The sequence below is a fragment of the Sebastes fasciatus genome, chromosome 11 (genome assembly GCF_043250625.1).
Source record: "Sebastes fasciatus isolate fSebFas1 chromosome 11, fSebFas1.pri, whole genome shotgun sequence".
Lineage (NCBI taxonomy): Eukaryota > Metazoa > Chordata > Actinopteri > Perciformes > Sebastidae > Sebastes > Sebastes fasciatus.
In genome coordinates, this window is record NC_133805.1 from 18923858 (window position 1) to 18943298 (window position 19441).

The 19441-nt window shown below is 41.0% G+C and overlaps 1 protein-coding gene across 3 annotated transcripts in view; it reads right to left on the reverse strand.

Moving 5' to 3' along the window:
- LOC141777254 (A-type potassium channel modulatory protein DPP6-like) overlaps positions 1 to 19100 on the reverse strand; it is a 106027-nt gene extending 86927 nt beyond the window's left edge. The window contains exons 1-2 of one of the 3 annotated variants that reach the window (XM_074651340.1): positions 18774 to 19100; positions 17807 to 17882 (exon numbers count right to left, since the gene is read on the reverse strand). In XM_074651340.1, coding sequence (XP_074507441.1) covers positions 17807 to 17863 — 57 coding nt within the window. In that variant the 5' untranslated portion in view covers positions 17864 to 17882; positions 18774 to 19100. Of the gene's footprint in view, positions 1 to 4666; positions 4829 to 7595; positions 7709 to 17806; positions 17883 to 18773 lie in introns of those variants that run through there. The other 2 variants (XM_074651341.1, XM_074651342.1) reach the window with 2 other exon arrangements.
- Between the last annotated feature and the right edge of the window lie 341 nt (positions 19101 to 19441).

Consider the following 19441-nt stretch of genomic DNA (forward strand, 5'->3'; position numbering starts at 1 on the left):
AGTGAATGTTCAGTGGACGTTTGTGCAGAAATAAATGCTGCAGCTCCTCCAGACCAACAGAGGTTTCCCTTGTCTTTTGAAGTGACGGGGCTCCGCAGCGAGAAACGCTATCATCTCCGACCAAAACTCCGTTGTCTCCCTTATTCCTTCTGACCGCGGTCGGGAGGCTGAGGCAGGAAAAGCCAACACTAGGATCAGCAGTGATTCATGGAGAGACCTTTGTCTGGTCAGCTAACATTACTGCCAAGCAGGTGAACTATAGAGTGATATTATGGTTTTAGCTGACGTGTGTCGCCTCACTGTTTTGAGCGATGCTCGTTCATGTCTATGTAGAGCGAGCACAAGCGCGAGCCCGACGCTGACTTTCGTTGACTTAACGGCCACAGGTGTCGCTGTTAACAAGCATTTCTGATTCTTACAAACAGTCCCTTTAAGCTACTGGTATCATATAAAACTAGAAAACCTAAGGAATCCATTGGTACCATGTCATACTAGCTTGTCGAGGAAACTAAATAACGCTCCAAACTAGCGCTAAATTTTGGCGAGGAAAAACTGGCGTGGCCATTTTCAAAGGGGTCCCTTGACCTCTGACCTTAAGATATGTGAATGAAAAGGGGTTCTATGGGTACCCACAAGTCTCCTCTTTACAGAAATGCCCACTTTATGCCCACTTAAAAAAACATAAAATGCAAGTCTTATACTTTCCTTAAAATCCCTTATAGTAATAATTCAAACCATGAAACTCTCTCTTCTCTGCAGTTTCCCTTCTTCTATCATACATTTCCAGTCAGCCCACATCCACAAGTGTTATTCAGCTCATACACTACATTTCATGCTCACAGAGGCCGCAGATATGCAGCTCTCTGGTAAATGCAGAATATTGGCTTATGCGTGGTGGAAGGGAGGGAAAAAGCTCTCAAGTCAAAAGTGATCAAATCTCTTCCATCCCTGTCATGAATGCTACAGGCGAACGCCCCTCAGCCTCTCGCTGTGACAGCTCAAACCATTACTCCACCAGGGGCCGAGCCGTATTTCTGGGAAATAGGTCATCTTCACATGGGTACAACTTCAAAGCAGCGGCTCAAAACAGCCCCTGACACACTCTGTTGAATAGCACCGTCTCCCATTAAGTGAAATCAAGTTCATTTTGTAATCTTTTGCAAAGAGCACTCAATGCCGACAGAATACAACAGCAGATAGGAAAATATTCTATATTTGACTTTGAACAAAGGGCGAGTTTCAATTAATTTTTTTTTTTTTGACAAATGGTGAGTCATCTCCAGCTCTGAAAGAACTGCTGGAGGCTCATTGATTCGTGGCTTGCATTATGAATGTGACCACTTTAATAGGATATGTATCTCGAATACAGAATATTGATTTCAAAGGTTTGGACATTCATTCAAAAACAAGTGCCTTTGTCTAATTAAAGTTAGTCCCCATCCCTCCCTTTCTCTTCACTTTGAATCAAATGTCCTTTCACTGATATGATTCATAAATGCCCTGAATTTTTGTTGGATGCTTTTTAATTGCAACAGAGATTTATGTTGTGGGCTGAACATCTGGGCTTCCTGTTACACCCTGGCTCGCCTCGGTCCCTGTCATCATTTGTTTCTCTAGTTCATAAATGCCTTTCCTGGGTGTGCACGCCACTGGGGAAATAGGTCCGAGTCACTTGACATCCATCCCGGCGTCTCTGATAGATGTCTTCCAATCTCCCTCACCTTGTTGGGGAGCCATTGTGAACTGCCTGGCTGCTTTAACGCTCCCCTCAGGACCGCGCCGGGAGCCATGGGCTCAGCTCGACTCCCCATATCGCCTCCTCACAGATACAGCAGCTGACTGGAGCAGCGCCTCGCCTTTCCCGCCGCTCTCACAAACATCACTGCAGTCAAGCATTGCGTTATTAGAGGAAAAAATGTGGAGAGGCATGTAATAACCATAATGATGATGATAGCTGAAGCATGCCTAATACCAAGAGGGAAGCTAATGGTGTTGTTGGAGCCAGTATGAGCTAAAAGTTACTTCAGGTGTGATATGGGACACTGTAATTATATTTCAAGCTCATAACAGATGCATTTTAATCCGCACTTTATGAAGCTGCGAGTGATGGCTTTATGGGGCTCAATAAACTCCCCTGGGTGGGTTTACTTTTGATCCCAGTGAGGGATTTAAGCACAAAAGTTACCACATAATTTAATTCAAAGTGCACAGGTGCTATCTTATTATATAAGGGCCGGAAGGAAGTCATTTGCTTTCTCTTCATTGTTGAAATGAAGCCAAAATACTACTCACATGCTCCACAGGGGGCTGGGACACTGTGAGGTAGCCTGCAGGTAAAATCCCACTGTTGCGTAAAATATACAGTCACTTTAGTTTTGTTAGCAAGAAAGATTGAATTGGAACCAAGAAGTCTGAGAAACAAAAACTGTTGTCCAGCATGGAAAATAAATCGTAAAAGGTGTTATATTGTTTTTGTTTTAGCTTTAAGAGTTACTGTCACACCTTAAGAAAAATGCGCAAAGCATGTTTAAGCCCATATTTTCTTGTTAAAAAATATATGAAACAGAGTTAAGCTGGGTGAAGAGCTTGAGGCTCAGTATTAAACATTATTCATAATATATAATGTAATGCACTTATGATGCACACATTAATGTGTTTGCATTGTCTGAAATGCAACCACAGGCTAACCGGTTTCCATCAGCATGCTACACAGTGCAACAAAATGACTCACAAATTAATTGCTCTTCCATCCAAACAGATCAATCAGTCAATGTCTGGTGGGAGTGCAGTAGCCTAATATCTAATTTCCTCTGAACATCACTCAGCTGAAGAAGGAAATTACTGCGCCTCTCTACATGCATGTAACAGAATGGATTTATTTACATCCCACCATAATCATATAATTCTGCACCAATTTTCCATTTGGTATTAGCGGGACACTAATGATTTCCCTTGATGCTGAGCGGCAACAGACCTTTTTATCATCATCCTGCTGCCTGTGTCGGATTACATGCCCCTGCTTTGCTGTCTAGTGGACACATGTTTTATCTCAAAGCTGTCCAATAGACTGTATATAAGAAGTGGACGTAGTCACCGTGATGTCGCCCATTGGTTTGTGGACTGCCGTTTTGAAGCCTCGAGTTCAGCATTTTGGCAGTCACCCTCTTGTTTTTTGTCTGTCGCCATGTTGTTTTTTTCACAACCAGAAGTGACAGGAGAGGGTGAAGCTAAGTACAACCGAATGCTGAATAAGACATTTTTAGGCGACCAAAAAGGTTATAATTAACTTTCGTGTAATGGAAACACACTGGGAAAGGGTTAAAGTTGTAAGACAAAACCACGGACAACTCCCAGACCGGACAACGCCATGGTAGTGACCTAAATTGTCATGTTATTATTAGGTAGCTGGTTATGGTAAACAATCTTTGAAAGTTATCTTCTTTGCACAAAAGTTATTCAGGAAAACGTTAAAAATGCCAAAAAAAATGCGGAGGCTGCACTGCTGAGAGTTTGATTGTGTGTACACTTGCCAAAGAAACATCAGTTTGTCACGGTCAGCCATGGTTTTTGTTTATGTTTGGTTGCGCACCTGGACGCTTGGAGGTCAGAAGTCGGAAATTTCAACTAAATTCCGACCTTTGAGTTATCTGGAATGCAGCATACAACCGAACGCTGAATAAGACATTTTTCTGCGACCAAAATGTTAAAATTAACTTTCATGAACTGAAAACACACTGTGAAAGGGTTAAAGTTGTAAGACGAAAACACAGACAATTCCCAGACCGGACAACGCCGTGGTATTTGACTCTAAATGCGACCATAATTTACTAAATGAATATTATGCTGTATTGAAGAAGACTTGTAACTAGCAATTGAGACCATAAACTCATGTTTACAATGTTTACTGAGGTAATAAATCAAGTGAGAAGTATGCTCATTTTCTCATAGATTTCTTTTTGCAACCAGACGAGTCGCCCCCTGCTGGATATTAGAAAGAATGCAGGTTTAAGGCACTTCCGCTTTAATTGGCTTCACTTTTGAGTTTCAGAGGTATAGCCCACTGAGCTGTCCTCAAAGCAGTTATTACTTGGCCATAAATAGTTTACTCTCACATTGAGTCCTAAATTCACTTAAACTGATACATCAAATTTGGCCAATTATCAGAACCAGTCTTCAAGCAGGAATTACACATCATAAATCACCATAGATCAGGGGTTTTCAAACTGTGAGAGAGATGTGAGACAAAGACACTGGTGCAAATTTTTGTGTATCTAATGCACATTTTAGTGCTTTTAGTGTTTGTGAATTGTATTTTATTTCTATTTGTGTCTTTGTCTGCAACTTTGTGTTCTTGCTGCTGACCGTCTTGGCCATGCAGGTCTCCCTTGGAGAAGAGGTTCTTAATCTCAATGGGACTAACCTGGTTAAATAAAGGTTAAATAAAAAAAACTAAACAAAAACTGGTGAGGTGAAAGGGACAGGTGCATGCAGGTGTTCTTAATTACTGTAATTTGGCCTGCTTGCTAACACAGCAGCAGTGCAGGTGTGACACACAATTTATGGAGGCAATTGGTTGGACAAAACCTTACTCTTTCTGACTCATAACTCAGTCAAATCTCAACACACAGACACAATACACGCATGTTTTAGATGCATTGTGACTTACCCTTTCCGAGGATATCATTATCTCCGATGTCCATCGCTGAATAAACGTCTTTAAACCCGATTAAAAATTACAAGTAAAAAGACGCTCCTAAAAGACTCCCGAACTCCCCCGCGAATCACAGTGTTTTAAAGTTTGCTTCAGTATTAAAGTTATCCAGTGATGGTTATCTGTACATCCGTGGTTATTAATGCAAACAGAAACTGCTAATAGGTAATTCGGCATACCTTTAATGGTGCAAATTTTCCCGAATATAAACAAATGTAGGCTACAAAAGTAGTTGTAGCCCACAGGTAACTCCAGGCAGCACTTCCTGTTTCCACAGACAGGAAGTTATGGGAATTGTAGTTTGTTAACTTTCTTTATGTTGCACTTCTGGGACTTCGAAAACGCTCTAGATAAAAAGATAGATAGATAGATAGATAGATAGAGAGAGAGAGAGAGAGAGAGAGATATTCCACTATTTAATAAAAAGTGTGTGCACAAACAAGGAATTTGACTCCATTTCTTTGTTACTCTCAAAGTACTTGCACAGAAATAAACATAACAGCTAAAATTTGCATGTTAAAGAAAAGCAGTGGATATATATGTATACATTTTTAGGTTATAGTGGGCTCACTTTTAAAGCTGTATGTGAAGATACTATGAAAACCTAAGGAATCCATTGGTACCAACCATGTCACAGCTTGTCGCGAAGGACAAAGTCAGGGTGAAAATGTGTGTTTGTCACCCGACGCCTTTCCCATCAGGATCAGAATATATTATATTGTACATGTCTAGAAATAATACCCATAGCTGCCAGGGTATAGAAACATCTCCCTCTGTCAGTGTTTATCAAAATTTAATTATGCCTCACTGAAGGCCAAAGTCAATAGGGCTGTGCAGAGGAATACGTTATCACTGAATTACACCCCAACACTACATTACAACTCTTGGCTCATTTTCGGCCATGTAGCGACAGTGAATTCAATTACTGTGTGCTGCAAGGCACAACACTTTATTACAATTGTGGCCCCGCTGCATAAAATCAGAAACCGTTGAATTCAGTTCAGGTCATATTTACTTGATATCCATGCCATGACTATCAGCATAAACACATACTGAGTCTCATATAGATTCCACAAATTCCTGCATAATTTTTATGAAAATCCCACTATAAATTCATATTACTGTAAATACTCTAGTAAGGGCTCATTCCTGAACTCATTTTTCACTGAGCCGTGTGAAAAATTCAACTTTGTTAACTGCTCTCCAGCACTGAAACTGGCTGAGCATGTATACCCCGTTGGAACTTCCATATTATTATCTTCTGCGGAGAATAAGTGCTGAATCTTCCAGTATATTACGGATGAAGGGAAGCTATGTACTGAGCCCAAATTGAAATGGCACCAGATAAGTCACTGAGGAAATGGAGTTTAATGCTGGCTGATGTGGTAGAATAGACTGTGGCTACGTTTGAGGGGAGCAGCAGACACTACAGTCGAGGATTGTGACAGCAGCAGATGATGAGGCGGAGAAGGAGGGAGATAGGGAGCGGAGAAGCCGAACAAGAGCGTGTGTCACTAAGAATTTATTTCCACATGTGTGTTTGTGTGTGGATGGATGGATAGTGTCTGTGTGTGTGTGTGTGTGTGTGTGTGTGTGTGTGTGTGTGCGTGTGTGTGTGTGTGTGTGTGTGTGTGTGTGTGTGTGTGTGTGTTTGTGTGGGTGTGTGTGTGTGTAAAACAAGGGCTGAAAAAGGGGTTGGGATGAATGAAATGAGGGAGCTTATCATCTGAGAAGTGAGAGACATAATCTAAACCACCTTGCTTCTCTCGCTTTTTTCATTCAGATATTGGTTGCATGTTCTTTTTGGTGCTACAAAATATAATTTAATATTCCATATGGCTCTACGTACATTTGTTTGAGTTTATTTGCATTCATGTTCACAGTTAACAACTGAATAGAAACAGAATTTACATTGATAAAAAATAGTAATCTATACATGATTGCACATCATAAAAAATAAAAACTATACATTTATTCATACACATATGCACCCATACATACAGATTTACAAATACAACCATACACTTACATACAATCTTGCATACACACAATCAGAACAAACCCCACAAACCTCAGCTATCCACCTTTTGTTTCCTTTTGTTCCATCTATGCATTCGTAGACATCTGAATCACTGAGATGTCATAGTATTTGTGTTTAGGGTTCATTGTTTCTCTGCTGGAGATGGATTTGGAGCCATAGACACAAACCATTCCTTTATCTAACAGCAAAAACAACAAAACTCTAATAATCACCATCAGATTATGTCTGTTTTTACATTTCCACATCACTTTCACTGCTTGGGGAACCACAAAAGTTATCCTAAACTTCTGCTCTTCATCAATCTCCCTTGCAGCCCATTTGCATGCGAGAAAGGAGAGCAGCATAAAGTCGGCATTTAGTCAAAGCTGAGCAATTAGCTGACCCCGAAGCCATCTGAATGATTTCCACATAAACAAAGAGTAAACAAGATGTTTAAATTCAGAACATGCCAACGAGAAAAGGCAAAACAATCCTTTAAAAAAAATATCTCTGGCAACAACGCATACATACTTTCTATCCAACTGTTTCCCACGATGGCCAGCTCCCACTGAAGTCATTAGATGGCAACACATCACAAAGAATAACAATGAGGCAGGCATTCTCCACAGCAGATGTAACCAAGCATTCATTAGAAGCCCACACTTGAAAGAAAATTAAGCGGGTTTTGTCCATCAAGATCGTCAGAAGGGACGTCGAGACCCCCCTTCCTTCCTTCCTTCCTGCCCGTCCAATGTTGTTATCAAAAACAGCCAGCAGCCTTTTCTGTGAGGAGTATGGAGACTCACCCATAAACACAGACATTCCCCCACAGCGTGCCATGCATGCTAAAAAGGGCCCCCTTACCCTTCTGCAAGGAGCGCTGGTGTCTATCTTCAGCTGGGTGGCTATGAGGACAGACATGGTGAAAGGCGCCACTTGCCTTTCCCCCCTCGCTGTGCTCACACCTTTGCGCCGTGAAGTTGAGGCTGCTGGAGGTGCCTGAGAAGTCCCCCCCCCCCCCCACCCCCCACCCCCCCACTCACCCTCCTCCTTCTCCTCCCCTCCCCTCCAGCTAAGGGAGAGGATGACCCGTGGGTCCAGGAGCCCAACCAAAACGCCTCCCTCTCTCCTCGCAGGGTGAATCAATCACACAGACACTGGCATCGCCTCCACATGGGAGGGGGAAGGATAGGAGGGGGGGTGCACCTCCTCCGCTCAGACTGCTCCAAACACTACTTATCTCTCCCGTCCTTACTCCCTCCCTAGCTCCCTCCCTCCCTCCCTCCCTCCCTCCCTCTCTCACACTCACTTAAACTCTCTTAACAAGACTTTTTCTCTGCGACGGAGTTCAATAGTGTAAGCAAATTAGACACATACTGTAAATATAAACAATAAACACAAATTGCTTCTCAACATATCAGCTCCAATACTGCCTAGCGAAGCATTTTTCCCTTCAAGTGTGAATGTGTGTGTTTCCAATCTGGGTGTGTGCACACGTATTACCAAGAAATGGATCAATTCAGTCCTCTTTGCAGCTGGGTTGTGATTAAGCCCAAGTAATATTTATGCCGCCTGTCTTCCACATCGTAAAATACAACCCCCTCACACTCACTCACTCACACACACCCATCAAGCCATGCTAACAGGACAGAAGCCTGGCACGAGCCACACTGCTGCTTTATTTATGTAGCATTTGTGTCTTGTGTATTGAATCCTGCAGGGCTGAGACTGCGTAGCCAGTTTATCCAACCAAACCCCAGCATGGGAAAAAGAGGGAATGAAATGGCTTTTAATCATATTTCTCAATGAAAATCCCAACCGTCCTCTCCTTTCTTAATCTAATCTGCTCAAGTGAATATGACAAAAGCCGGAGGCGAGAAGCACCGCACCTTGAGAAGACCGGCACAGACAGCAAAAGCATTCATAACTCATTCCATAGCTGTGAATCACAAGGCTGCACACAGTCAATCCCCGTTCAGATATGGACTCAGGGAGTGAATCATGGCTCGTATTGATGCTGCCGTCCAGCATATTGCTTGTGTGTGAAATCAAGATGCTGAGGCGGTGTGAACGTTGGCGAAGGAAGCGGTGCGGGGTCATAAAGGCGTCATCACATTGCCTCAAGTTTTACACTCCACAGCTACGGATGCTGGTATCTAATTTAACATGCATGAGCAAAATGTGCACTATTCTAATATGACCTTGCCAAATATTCATTGGAGCAGTGAATAAAATAAAGTTGTGATGTTTTTTTTTACGGTTAGTGGTGGAAACTGGTTTGAGGTTCATAAATACTAATATTCAAACTCAGCTGAATTTCTTTTCGACCGTGACTCATTGACTCGTTTAAAGCAAGACTCATCCCCCTGCAGCCGCGGCAGTTTATCAGTAGCGACTGCCGGGCTTCATATTTTACATGTTTGATTTGCACACCAAACCCGAGATGACAGCAGCAGCTGATAAAGAGCTGCACTTAGTTAAAGGTAGGCAGCGTAATCACAGAACACGAAACAATAAAAGTTCAAATTAAAATCACCAGAACAAAAGGCTTGCATGCTTAAACTTTTTTTTTCTTCATGTTAATCAGGCCGGCATGTATAGCCATACTCTACAAAGAGGATAAAGATGAGCTAAAGTTCATATTTGCATGCACGCCACAAGAGATAAGGTTTCATCTGAGAGAATAATTGCTGCGGTGGCTGTGCCGGGGAATAATAAAGTCCTTTGAGTTAATACAATACATGGTGGTTATAGTTATAGCCGTAGCTGCTAACAGGCTGACTTTGTGCCATGACATTTCCCCGGGGTCTTTTAAACAAGCGCCTGATTGGTCATCTTCCCTATTCATTTTTGTCACATTTACAGCCGTGACATACACTGCTATGATTATGAACATAGCTGGCTCACAGTAAGTCACTGTAATTGCAATTAGTGTAAAAGGTCAGCGGCGTTATTGCTGTAAAGCACAAAGGTGATGTGGTGTTTTATGCTGACAGAAGATTAACAAGCTCAAATTTGTTTTACTTGTTTACTCGTTTACCAATTTCTTCCGTTTGTCACCTCCTGCTGATTTTGCAAAACGTGGAGTCGCCATTGAAGCGTTTTAAGAGCTGATGTCAAAACAACATCATTAATTAAGTCTGTGCAATCTACCGATAGCACTGACAAATTGAAGGCATATTAGTTTATGTGAGAACTTAAAAATCCCAATGACAGTTTGGTCTTATTAAATCACACATATCAGCATGTTGAAGGGAAACGCCTAAAGCACACATGGCTCTCTAGATCCAGAGAGAAAGCTGGATTTATTGCCAGATACCACAGGGATAATGAAATCATCGGTTTAGGTTTTTTGGCTTATCTAAGAGTGTCTACCTAACCGGTGTCTACAGCTGCTGAATTAAACTGATAAATCATAAACAGATCAATAAATAAGACTGGTAAATACCAAACAGCTCGATGTGGATTGCAAGAAGCAAATCATCTCTAATAGCGTATTCCTCTTGCTGTGAGCAGCAATGTTTTCAACACTGCAACAGAGATTAGGCTTGACAATCTTATAGGACTAAAACCCAAGAGGACATTCAAAGGGTTTATGTGACTGTGCATCCATAGTCTGTATATAAGAAGGGGTTGTGTCTAAAAAATAAAATCCAATTAGCAAAAGCTTGCTAAAACTCTTGCTAGACCCACTGCCCAATCTATCTTAACCTTAAACATTCAAGTTGAATGCCTAACCTTAACCATCACGCGAGAGTTTCGCAATTTTGGTTTCACCTTCTAGACACAACCACAAGAAGGGGACGTAGTCACCATGAGGTCACCCACTGTTTTGTGGACTGCTGTTTTGAAAGCTCGAGTTCTGTATTTTGGTCGACGCCATGTTGTTTTTTTGCAAACAGAAGTGACACGAGAGGGTGGAGTTATGCTGCATTCCAGACAACTCGGGACTCCAGGAATTTCCAACCTCCTACTAGAAAAAGTACAATGGAACTCCACTCAAAGTCGGAGTTCCTACTTGTGAACTCGGTGCAAATCCATCTACCCCGACTTCACGGAGAAGCAGCTGTCTGACGTCACACAACAATGGAATCGCGCACATTGTAAATGGTAATCCATCCTCTAAAAGGCAACGTAAAATATATTGCCTTTTATTTAATTAAAAAATAATATATAATATCATATAGTAAAACCAGTTCTGCATGTAAATTGATGTCAAAATATGTCATCATGGTAAGTTATCTTCTCTGCACAAAAGTTATTCGGGAAAACGTTAAAAATGACAAAAATTTCAATTGTGTGTACACTTGCCAAAGAAACATCAGTTTGTCATGGTCAGTCATGTTTTTTGTTTACATTTGGCAGTATGCACCTGGAACACTTGGAGGTTAGAAGTTAGAAATCTCAACTGTGAAAATTTTGACAGAGTTCTCTGGAACGCAGTATACAACCAAAAACTGATTAAGACATTTTTAGGCGACCGAAATGTTATAATTAACTTTCATGTAATAAAAACACACTGTGAAAGGGTTAAAGTTGTAAGACGAAAAAACACGGACGAAACTCCCAGACCGGACAACGCCGTGGTAGCAACCTGTCAATCACAAGGTAGCCACGCCCTGAAGCATCCCCTGCTTTATGGTCTATTTGCCTCTAAATGGGACCATAATTTACTAAATGAACATCAGGCTGTATTGAAGAAAACTTGAAACTAGTGATTGAGACCATAAACTCATGTTTACAATGTTTACTGAGGTAATAAATCAAGTGAGAAGTAGGCTCATTTTCTCATAGACTTCTATACAATCAGACTTCTTTTTGCAACCAGAGGAGTCTCCCCCTGCTGGCTATTAAACATAATACAAGTTCAAGGCACTTCCACATTGGCTTCACTTTTCAGAACCATGTGTGTAGAAATGTGCATTCGTGTTTCTTTGTGTGTGCCACTGTGCAGCATGAAAAATATAATCTAAACTCACTTCACAACTTTATATCCCATGATGCCGTTGAACCTTTATGTCCTTGGCCCAGCTCTGATCTTGACCTTCAGCCAGATCACAACACCTATCCCTGGCTAATCGACTCAAAGGCCCCAAGCATCCTCCACCAATGCTCCTCCCCTGTGGATCTTTAGATTCACATTGCTGTACTTGGTATGCTTCTCAGACCGGCTCCTCTTTGAGCTCAGGGAAAGGCAGTGGTGCAAAGATATGAATAGAGAATACAACGCTGTTTGTCAGAATAGGAATGAGTCCAGGATAATGTTCATATCGGGGCTATGGCGCGTCTTTATCAGCGAGATGCAAGCGGCTTCTACAGACAGAGCTCTGTCAGATCATCTGTTACAGGTGACAGCTACAGATGAACTCTGCAACCCGTGAAGCAATGCAAGAGCATGATTGTGTCCACGGATGAAGAGCTTTGAGGTGCTCGAGGGTGGCCAGGAGCCACAAAAAAAACCTGGGAAGCTTTCAAAAACATGGTTCTCATCTACAGCAAACCTTCCCCTGGAGAGCCAAACCCACGGCACGGCAGTTAGCGGTGACAAATGACTGCTGTTGAATGGTGTTGTCCCTCGCTGCTGGCCGTCCCTGGTTGTCTCTCCGTCTCCGAATTTAATTTCATTGAACAATGTGCTATTGTTTGCCACCGCATTATCACCCTCAATGCAATAAACAGATGGTATCGAGACGTGCGCGTGGTAGCATGTGTGTGTGCGTGCACATCGGGAAAATGAAAGTCATTTTGTGCCACCTAATAGCGGCTGTGGGCAGCAATACAAACATTTTTAAAGCAGGCAATTCAAAGTACAATGCAGAAATACAGAGAGGCTCACTAGATGAATACAGAATGCTTTTGAAAGGCATTTCATCCGTACATATTCTGGCTGCATACAAATCGTTTGAGTGAAAGTTTGTCTGTTCGATTCTACTCCAGAGAACGTTAACATTCAGCTCAGGGCGCCTGGAAATCCTTGACACGCACCTTCAAACAACTCTGATACAGTTGCACTCAAAACTAACCTGATCAAACAGATTAAAGTTGCGATCGTGTTCCCTGAAAATATACTTGAATGATAACATGACCCTAGATTTATACAAACATTTTGTGCCTGAACATTAGAGAGTAACTGCGACTTTTTTGCAGAGAGTGAAACACAATCAGAAAGCGCTGTCTGCTGACTGCCTCGCTTAGTCTCTCTCAGTAAATGCAAATGATGGAAGTCTAGACTCAGGAGAAAGGCACTGGCCTCGAAAACATCAGTCAAGCAACACCAGAGACAGCCAGCACAACAGATGAGACAGGACACCGTGAGGCAAAAATATGAAGTGTGTTCTCTGCTCCGTGGTGTATAGGAGGCACAAATGGATGCCAATGATTCAATCTGGGCTATGTCTGAATATGATTAAATGATGATCTGATTTAAATGCATTGAAAATTGTGGATCTAAGATGCAAAATGATGAATGGGACTCTGTGGTATTGCAACAGCAACACTACAAGATACTGGAAACAGAAGATACACAGGTCCATGTAACAGCCTGCTTTCTGTTTCTGCAGAGCACATTTTGGATGCTGGGATTTGTGAATCCTCTTGGCTGTCATTTCATTATAAAAGCAGTCATGAACATAATCTCCACAGAAAACATCAAAAACACTTCACCAGAAGCAGCAACAGCAGCTGGCAACAAATGCTGCAAAAAGCTTAATGCAGCACAGTTAAGAACAACCGTAATCAACACCGCATTGTGGTGACACTTTGTTGTGGCTCCAAATAAAATTCTGGAAATGTTTTGCATGTAGAATACTTGCATTTTAGTGCACAGTATGATACATATTAAAGGACCAGTGTGTAACATTTAGGGGATCTGTTGGCAGAAATGGAATATAATATTAATAAGTGTGTTTTCTTTAGTGTATAATCACCTGAAAATAAGAATCGTTGTGTTTTTGTTACCTTAGAATGAGCCGTTTACATCTACATAGGGAGCGAGTGCTCTTCACGGAGTCCGCCATGTTTCTACAGTAGCACAGAACGGACAAACCAAACACTGTGTTAACTTTCCCTGCTTGGGTCGCAGTCCATAACGTTATTCGTTCTGGTACATGGGAAACCTCTGTTGGTCTTGAGGAGCTGCAGCATTTATTTCTGCACAAACTATAACTTCCACTGAACATTCACTTGATATTTTCAAAGCTAAACTAACTCTGTCTTCTGCTCCACTAGCTCACTTGTTCCTCACACACATTCACTGCCGTCCTCTCTCTTGCTTTACCAATCACTTCCCACGTACACACACACTCTACACACTGGCTCTGCTCCAAATGACCTACGCTACACAACAGCTCTAGATAGTCCCATTCACGTTTTCACCACTGTAGTTGTCCTACACGCTTGGCACACGAGAGAGGTTTAAATTGGTTGCAATCTGCAACCTCACCACTAGATGTCACTAAATCCTACATATTGCTCCTTTAATGCAGTATAGTTGCGGACAACTGTAATCAGCACTGTAAAGTGGTGACTTTCTGAACATTCAAAGGGCTCAAAATAAATTCTAGAAATGTTTTGGGTAAAACTTCATTTTACAGGTCCGCAAATTTCATGGTAATTAGGCGATAATTAGCAAGTAACCTATTTGAAATTTCTTTGGAATTACTACCTCAAAATATATTGAAAATTACTTCATTATGAACATTATTTAGTAATTATATTCCGCTATTTCCCAATAGCTGCTAATTTATTTAATACATTTCCAGGAAAAGAAAACAAAGCTGAGAAATAGATAATAATTAGCAAATAATGTCTTTGAAATTTCTTTAAAAAAACTCCCTGAATCATTACATTAGCTACCAGGTTACATTTGTGTAGACAATAAGTCACACAATGGTGAGATTTGTGCCTGATCCGAAGTGTCTGCTATTAGTTTAGGTTTTCCACCTCCGTTGAAGAGCAGCGCACAGCCAGTTCTCAAGCCTATGGACCCTATGTTAACGATTATATGCTATTTTAGCATATAATCATTAAATAATGTTTACAATAAATTTCGATACATTTTGAGGTATATATTGGGGTAAGTTGGTGGTAATTCCAAAGAAATTTGAAATACAGTATAGATTACTTGCTAATTATAACCTAATTACCATGAAATTTGTGGACCTGTAAAATGAAGTGTTACCATGTTTTGCATGTAGAATAAATGCATTTCAGTGCAAAGTATTTCACATGTTAAGTTCTGGTAAGAGCCAATAACCTAAAATAATTGCTTGTGCATTGCATAGTGCATCTCCCAACAAAAAATACATCTTCTTTCTTATTAGAAATTACCTAAACTTCCTATTAATTCCTAAAGAAATACTTGAAATGTCCTTACTGAAAAGGTATGATTACAAGTGATTTGTACATACAGCGAATGTGTGTGAGCGAACAAAAAAGCTTGAAACACCATAACTGCAGTGACTGATAACCTGTGATTTTGATGCTTGTCTGTGAAGAGCAGCGGCTTCTTTATTCCTGGCTGTAACTTACTCATTGTTCTAACAATGTACTGTCAAAATTGCTGCAATTACTAAATACATTTAACAAAGAAAAAAAAACAAGAGGCGAAAAGGGTCAAGAAGAAAAAGAGCAAAAAGAAAATAATGATTGTGAATGTATCCACATAGTCTTTATAAGTCAGAGCTCTCTCATTCTCAGGGCAGGATCATAATAACCAAATCAGGCGTGATGAGTTTTAGTGAAGACTCGTCTGCATTTTCTCCACATTTGCTCCTCTGAGAGTGGTGGGCAGCTCGGATATCCACAGCCAGACTTAATGATTTCTTTTCTATGCAAATTGACAGCAGATTATGGTAAAATTTAATAGGCTGTGCCCGGGAGTCCTTAAAGAGTCAAACTTTGGTCACAGAAACTTTACTCTTCAGGACTTTTGGGCCTTCATCATAGCATCGAGTGATGTCAGCAAAAATGTTGAATGTACAGAGGTAGCGCTTCTCATCGCAAGTGGTGGAATTAGTTTGAAAGAAACTGGCTGGAGGCTTGTATGGCCTAAATAATGAGAGAAACATCTGTCAAGATGGCGACAAATTGGAAAAAGATTGGCAAGGACGCTTGATGTGGAGTCAGTGTGTGACTTTTTGCCTCCAGCAGAGGGCAAACTATCTCCAGCATCAGTTGAACGGGATGATATCAAGAGTCAGTCAAAGTCTTATCTATGTTAAAAGTAAAGAAAATGGAAGGAAAGCCGCCACACATTCACATTTGATGAGACTAAATGAAACACTATTATAGAAAACAAAACATGCAGAACTGTGACATCTAAATGTGATTAAGTGAATTGATGGGCTAAAACACAGCTTTCCACATCCTATTGACTTGTTCTGAAGGTTTCAACTATGTAGAATATACAGTAGACTAGTGACAACTGAGAAATCTTTAATCTAAAACAGTGATATTTTAAAAAAGTGAATTCTACATGTGGCACCAAGTCTCATTCAGCTTACAGAAGCACCTAAAAATAGCCTACTACAGTTCAGCCTGTGATCTGGAAACATTTTTGGGGATGACATGCCCCCTAGAGGCAGACAGATTTGTCACAATTTAAATATTTCACAGCTCCTCCTCAGAGTAATAACACATGCAGGGAAAATGATTCATGCATCAACATATTTTTGTCCCTTATTGAAACCCCAATCGATGCGTCCCCCCCTGTGTAATCCAAGTTAACTCTGGCTCTTTTATGCGAGTGTTGCTCGGAAATGGCATTATGGGTGTGCTATTGCTAGGGCATAACAAAAAGAAAATGTTTCTTCCCCTTCTATGAGTCGTGGTGCTTTGTTGCAATCCATTCAGCTAATCTAGGTAGGTAATACACAATCTGACATCAAGTCAGACCTGTGAGGGAATTGAAAATAACCTTATCAAGACAACCTAATTGGGTTGTCTGCACACGGAGAAGCTGTGGACAGACACTCCATTTAGGCCATGAACTATCTCTTATCAAATGATTTGGTCTATCGAGTCTTAACTTCTAAAAGCAAGTGGGAAACTACTAGTGAGGAGAGTTTTATTTGCCTTGATACCAGCGGAGGGGTTTGTTGCAAAACAGTGGCACTTATTGCTTCCAGAAAATGCCTTCAAGTGACTGAAAATGACACTAAAGAGAGCCACAGAAAGGAATCTGATCTGAAAAGGTTAAAGCTGCACTCGGCAGAATGTTTTTGGCATCATTGGGGAAAAGTTCCATAATAACCTTTCAGCATATTGTAATTAAAGTGTTCTGAGAGATAAATAGACTTCTGCACCTCCTCATGACTGTTTTTAGGCTTTAAAAAATCTAGCCCGTGACGAGAGACTTTGGCCAATCACAGGTCATTCCAGAGAGAGCGATCCTATTGGCTGTGCTCCGGCTGGTGGGCGGTGCTTGGTATTTCCTCAACAAATCTCAACATGGCTGCCGGGTAACAAACTTTTCTCATTTTGCAGCTAAACAGTTCACTAGAAGATGTTTCTGAAAACATTTGAGGCGAGAAGCGGCATTACAGTAACAGAATATTGATTCAAATTTGATCAGCGCTGCCTAGTTTGACCATTTGATCGGAGTTTGAGAGTGATTGACAGCTACTCAGAGACAGCAGGCTCCAGCTCGGCTCTTACTGCTTGTTTTCCTCCATTCTGTGAAATCTTGCTGATGCCATTAGGAGCACCGGAGGACACCGGATCAGATAAGTGTCTTATGCACTACTGTCATGATATAGTGACCGTTTCAACTTTTTTTTAAATCATATTTGCTCCATTTCTACCTATACTGCAGCTTTAAAGTTTTAAACTAAGATAAAAAACAGCAACGCCTCAACATCTCACTACGACTCTCTTCTTCTATACTGCTGATGGTGATGAGTCCACAGCAAAATGACACTAAATGGTCTCCTGGCGCATCAGTGCGCCCTCCAAAGTACTTCAGCAATGCTGTGCCGATTGGCGATGGTGGAGTTTTAAGCCTGATGGTTAGAATAGAAAAGAAATGCCGGCTGTGAATGTGAACAAGAAGTGGAAAGGCTTAAAATATAAATTACCTTCTCCGCCTTGGTGGATCCCCTGCGGTAGTTTCCTGCACCTGCGGATGAGTTCATGGTCCCATAGAGCTGCAGTCTGCAATACAAAAACACATTCACCTGCTGAAGAACAATCAACTTTACTCACTCTCGCTCTCACTCTCTCTCTCTCTCTCTCTCTCTCCCTCTCTCTCTCTCTCTCTCTCTCTATCTATCTCTCTCTCTCTCTCAATTCAATTCAATTCAATTTGCTTTATTGGCATCATGACTGTCAGGTGAACAATATTGCCAAAGCGTCAATTCAATAAAAAATAAAAATAAAAAAATAAAAAAATAAAAACAAAAACATATATATACACATATATACAATTCATTAAGCAAATTACAATATATATAGATATTTAAAAAGAACATGCATGTAAATGTAAGAAAACAATAAAGAAGTAATTCATGTTTGTTGTGTCAATAAAACAAACAAACAAATAAAAAACAATTAATAATAATATATTGCAATATCAAAGGATAAATGTATAAAAAAACAAAACATGAAGTAGAGGAGTAAATAAAAGGCAGAGTGTGAGTTACATATATTATGTGTTGTTGTTGTTGTGGTTGTCTCTTAGGCTGTGACATGCACTGACATATCTTGCAGCTTCTATGCTGATGACACTATTTTCTCCAAGTAGATGTTTTTTATTTTGGTCAGAGAGGGAATCGAAATCTTGCAGTTTACATTTAATTTTTGTAAAGAATTATTTCCTAATTTCTTCATATGTGCTACATTGTAGCAGGAAATGTTGCTCTGTCAGGTGGCGACAGACTGTCTCTCTCTCTCTCCTGTGCACATAAGCCAATAACCACGACAATATCTTTCTTTCTTGCAACCTACAAGTTGAAAAAGCCACATATGGCGCCGTATAATAATAATAATTGCATGCATGAACCCTCCCAGCTATTCCAGCAACGTGCGAGATGAAACACCACCCACCTGTAGTAGTAACGCTATATCAAAGTGTTGTCCAGGGGTAAATCAAAGCCTTATATAGGCGCAGCAGCCTTTATATCTGTACGAGCTTATACAGCCAGTATAGAGACAGATGATCCGCAGAAAGTTTCCTCACGATGGTTTCCAAGTCAGCAATGTGGAGTTTCTTTTGTAGTTTTGTGCAGGAAAATGAGCCGAATTATGATGCATTTATAAAGAAAAGGTAGAGGTGAAGCTCCGCGCTTTATCAGCAAACTGCATATGAATGGATGCGCGTCTCTGTTGGTCCATGCAGGAGCGCAGGACCCGCTGCTGCAGTCCTCAAAGTGTCCACGTTGAACTGAATCCACTTAGTTGAATAGAGGAGTCCGTATTGGCTACCTCTTCTGTACCTTTTTGAAATGTCCACGCCCCCAGTAGGAGGAGTAGTCAACCTATTAAAGGACATCTGACTCTGCTCTCACAACTCCTTTATGATTTTGTTTCTCTGGACAACATAGTGCGTCATTTGCGCACCGCTCCTGTTCCAGAGGCAGACACATAGAGGCACATATGAGGCAGCAATTAGAGGCTTTTAGCGATGGGAGGTGGTGATCAAAGGCGAAACTATGTCTCACCCTCAGCGGAGTGTATTTTTCCATAGGTCTAATGAGGAAAAGGGGATGTAAAAG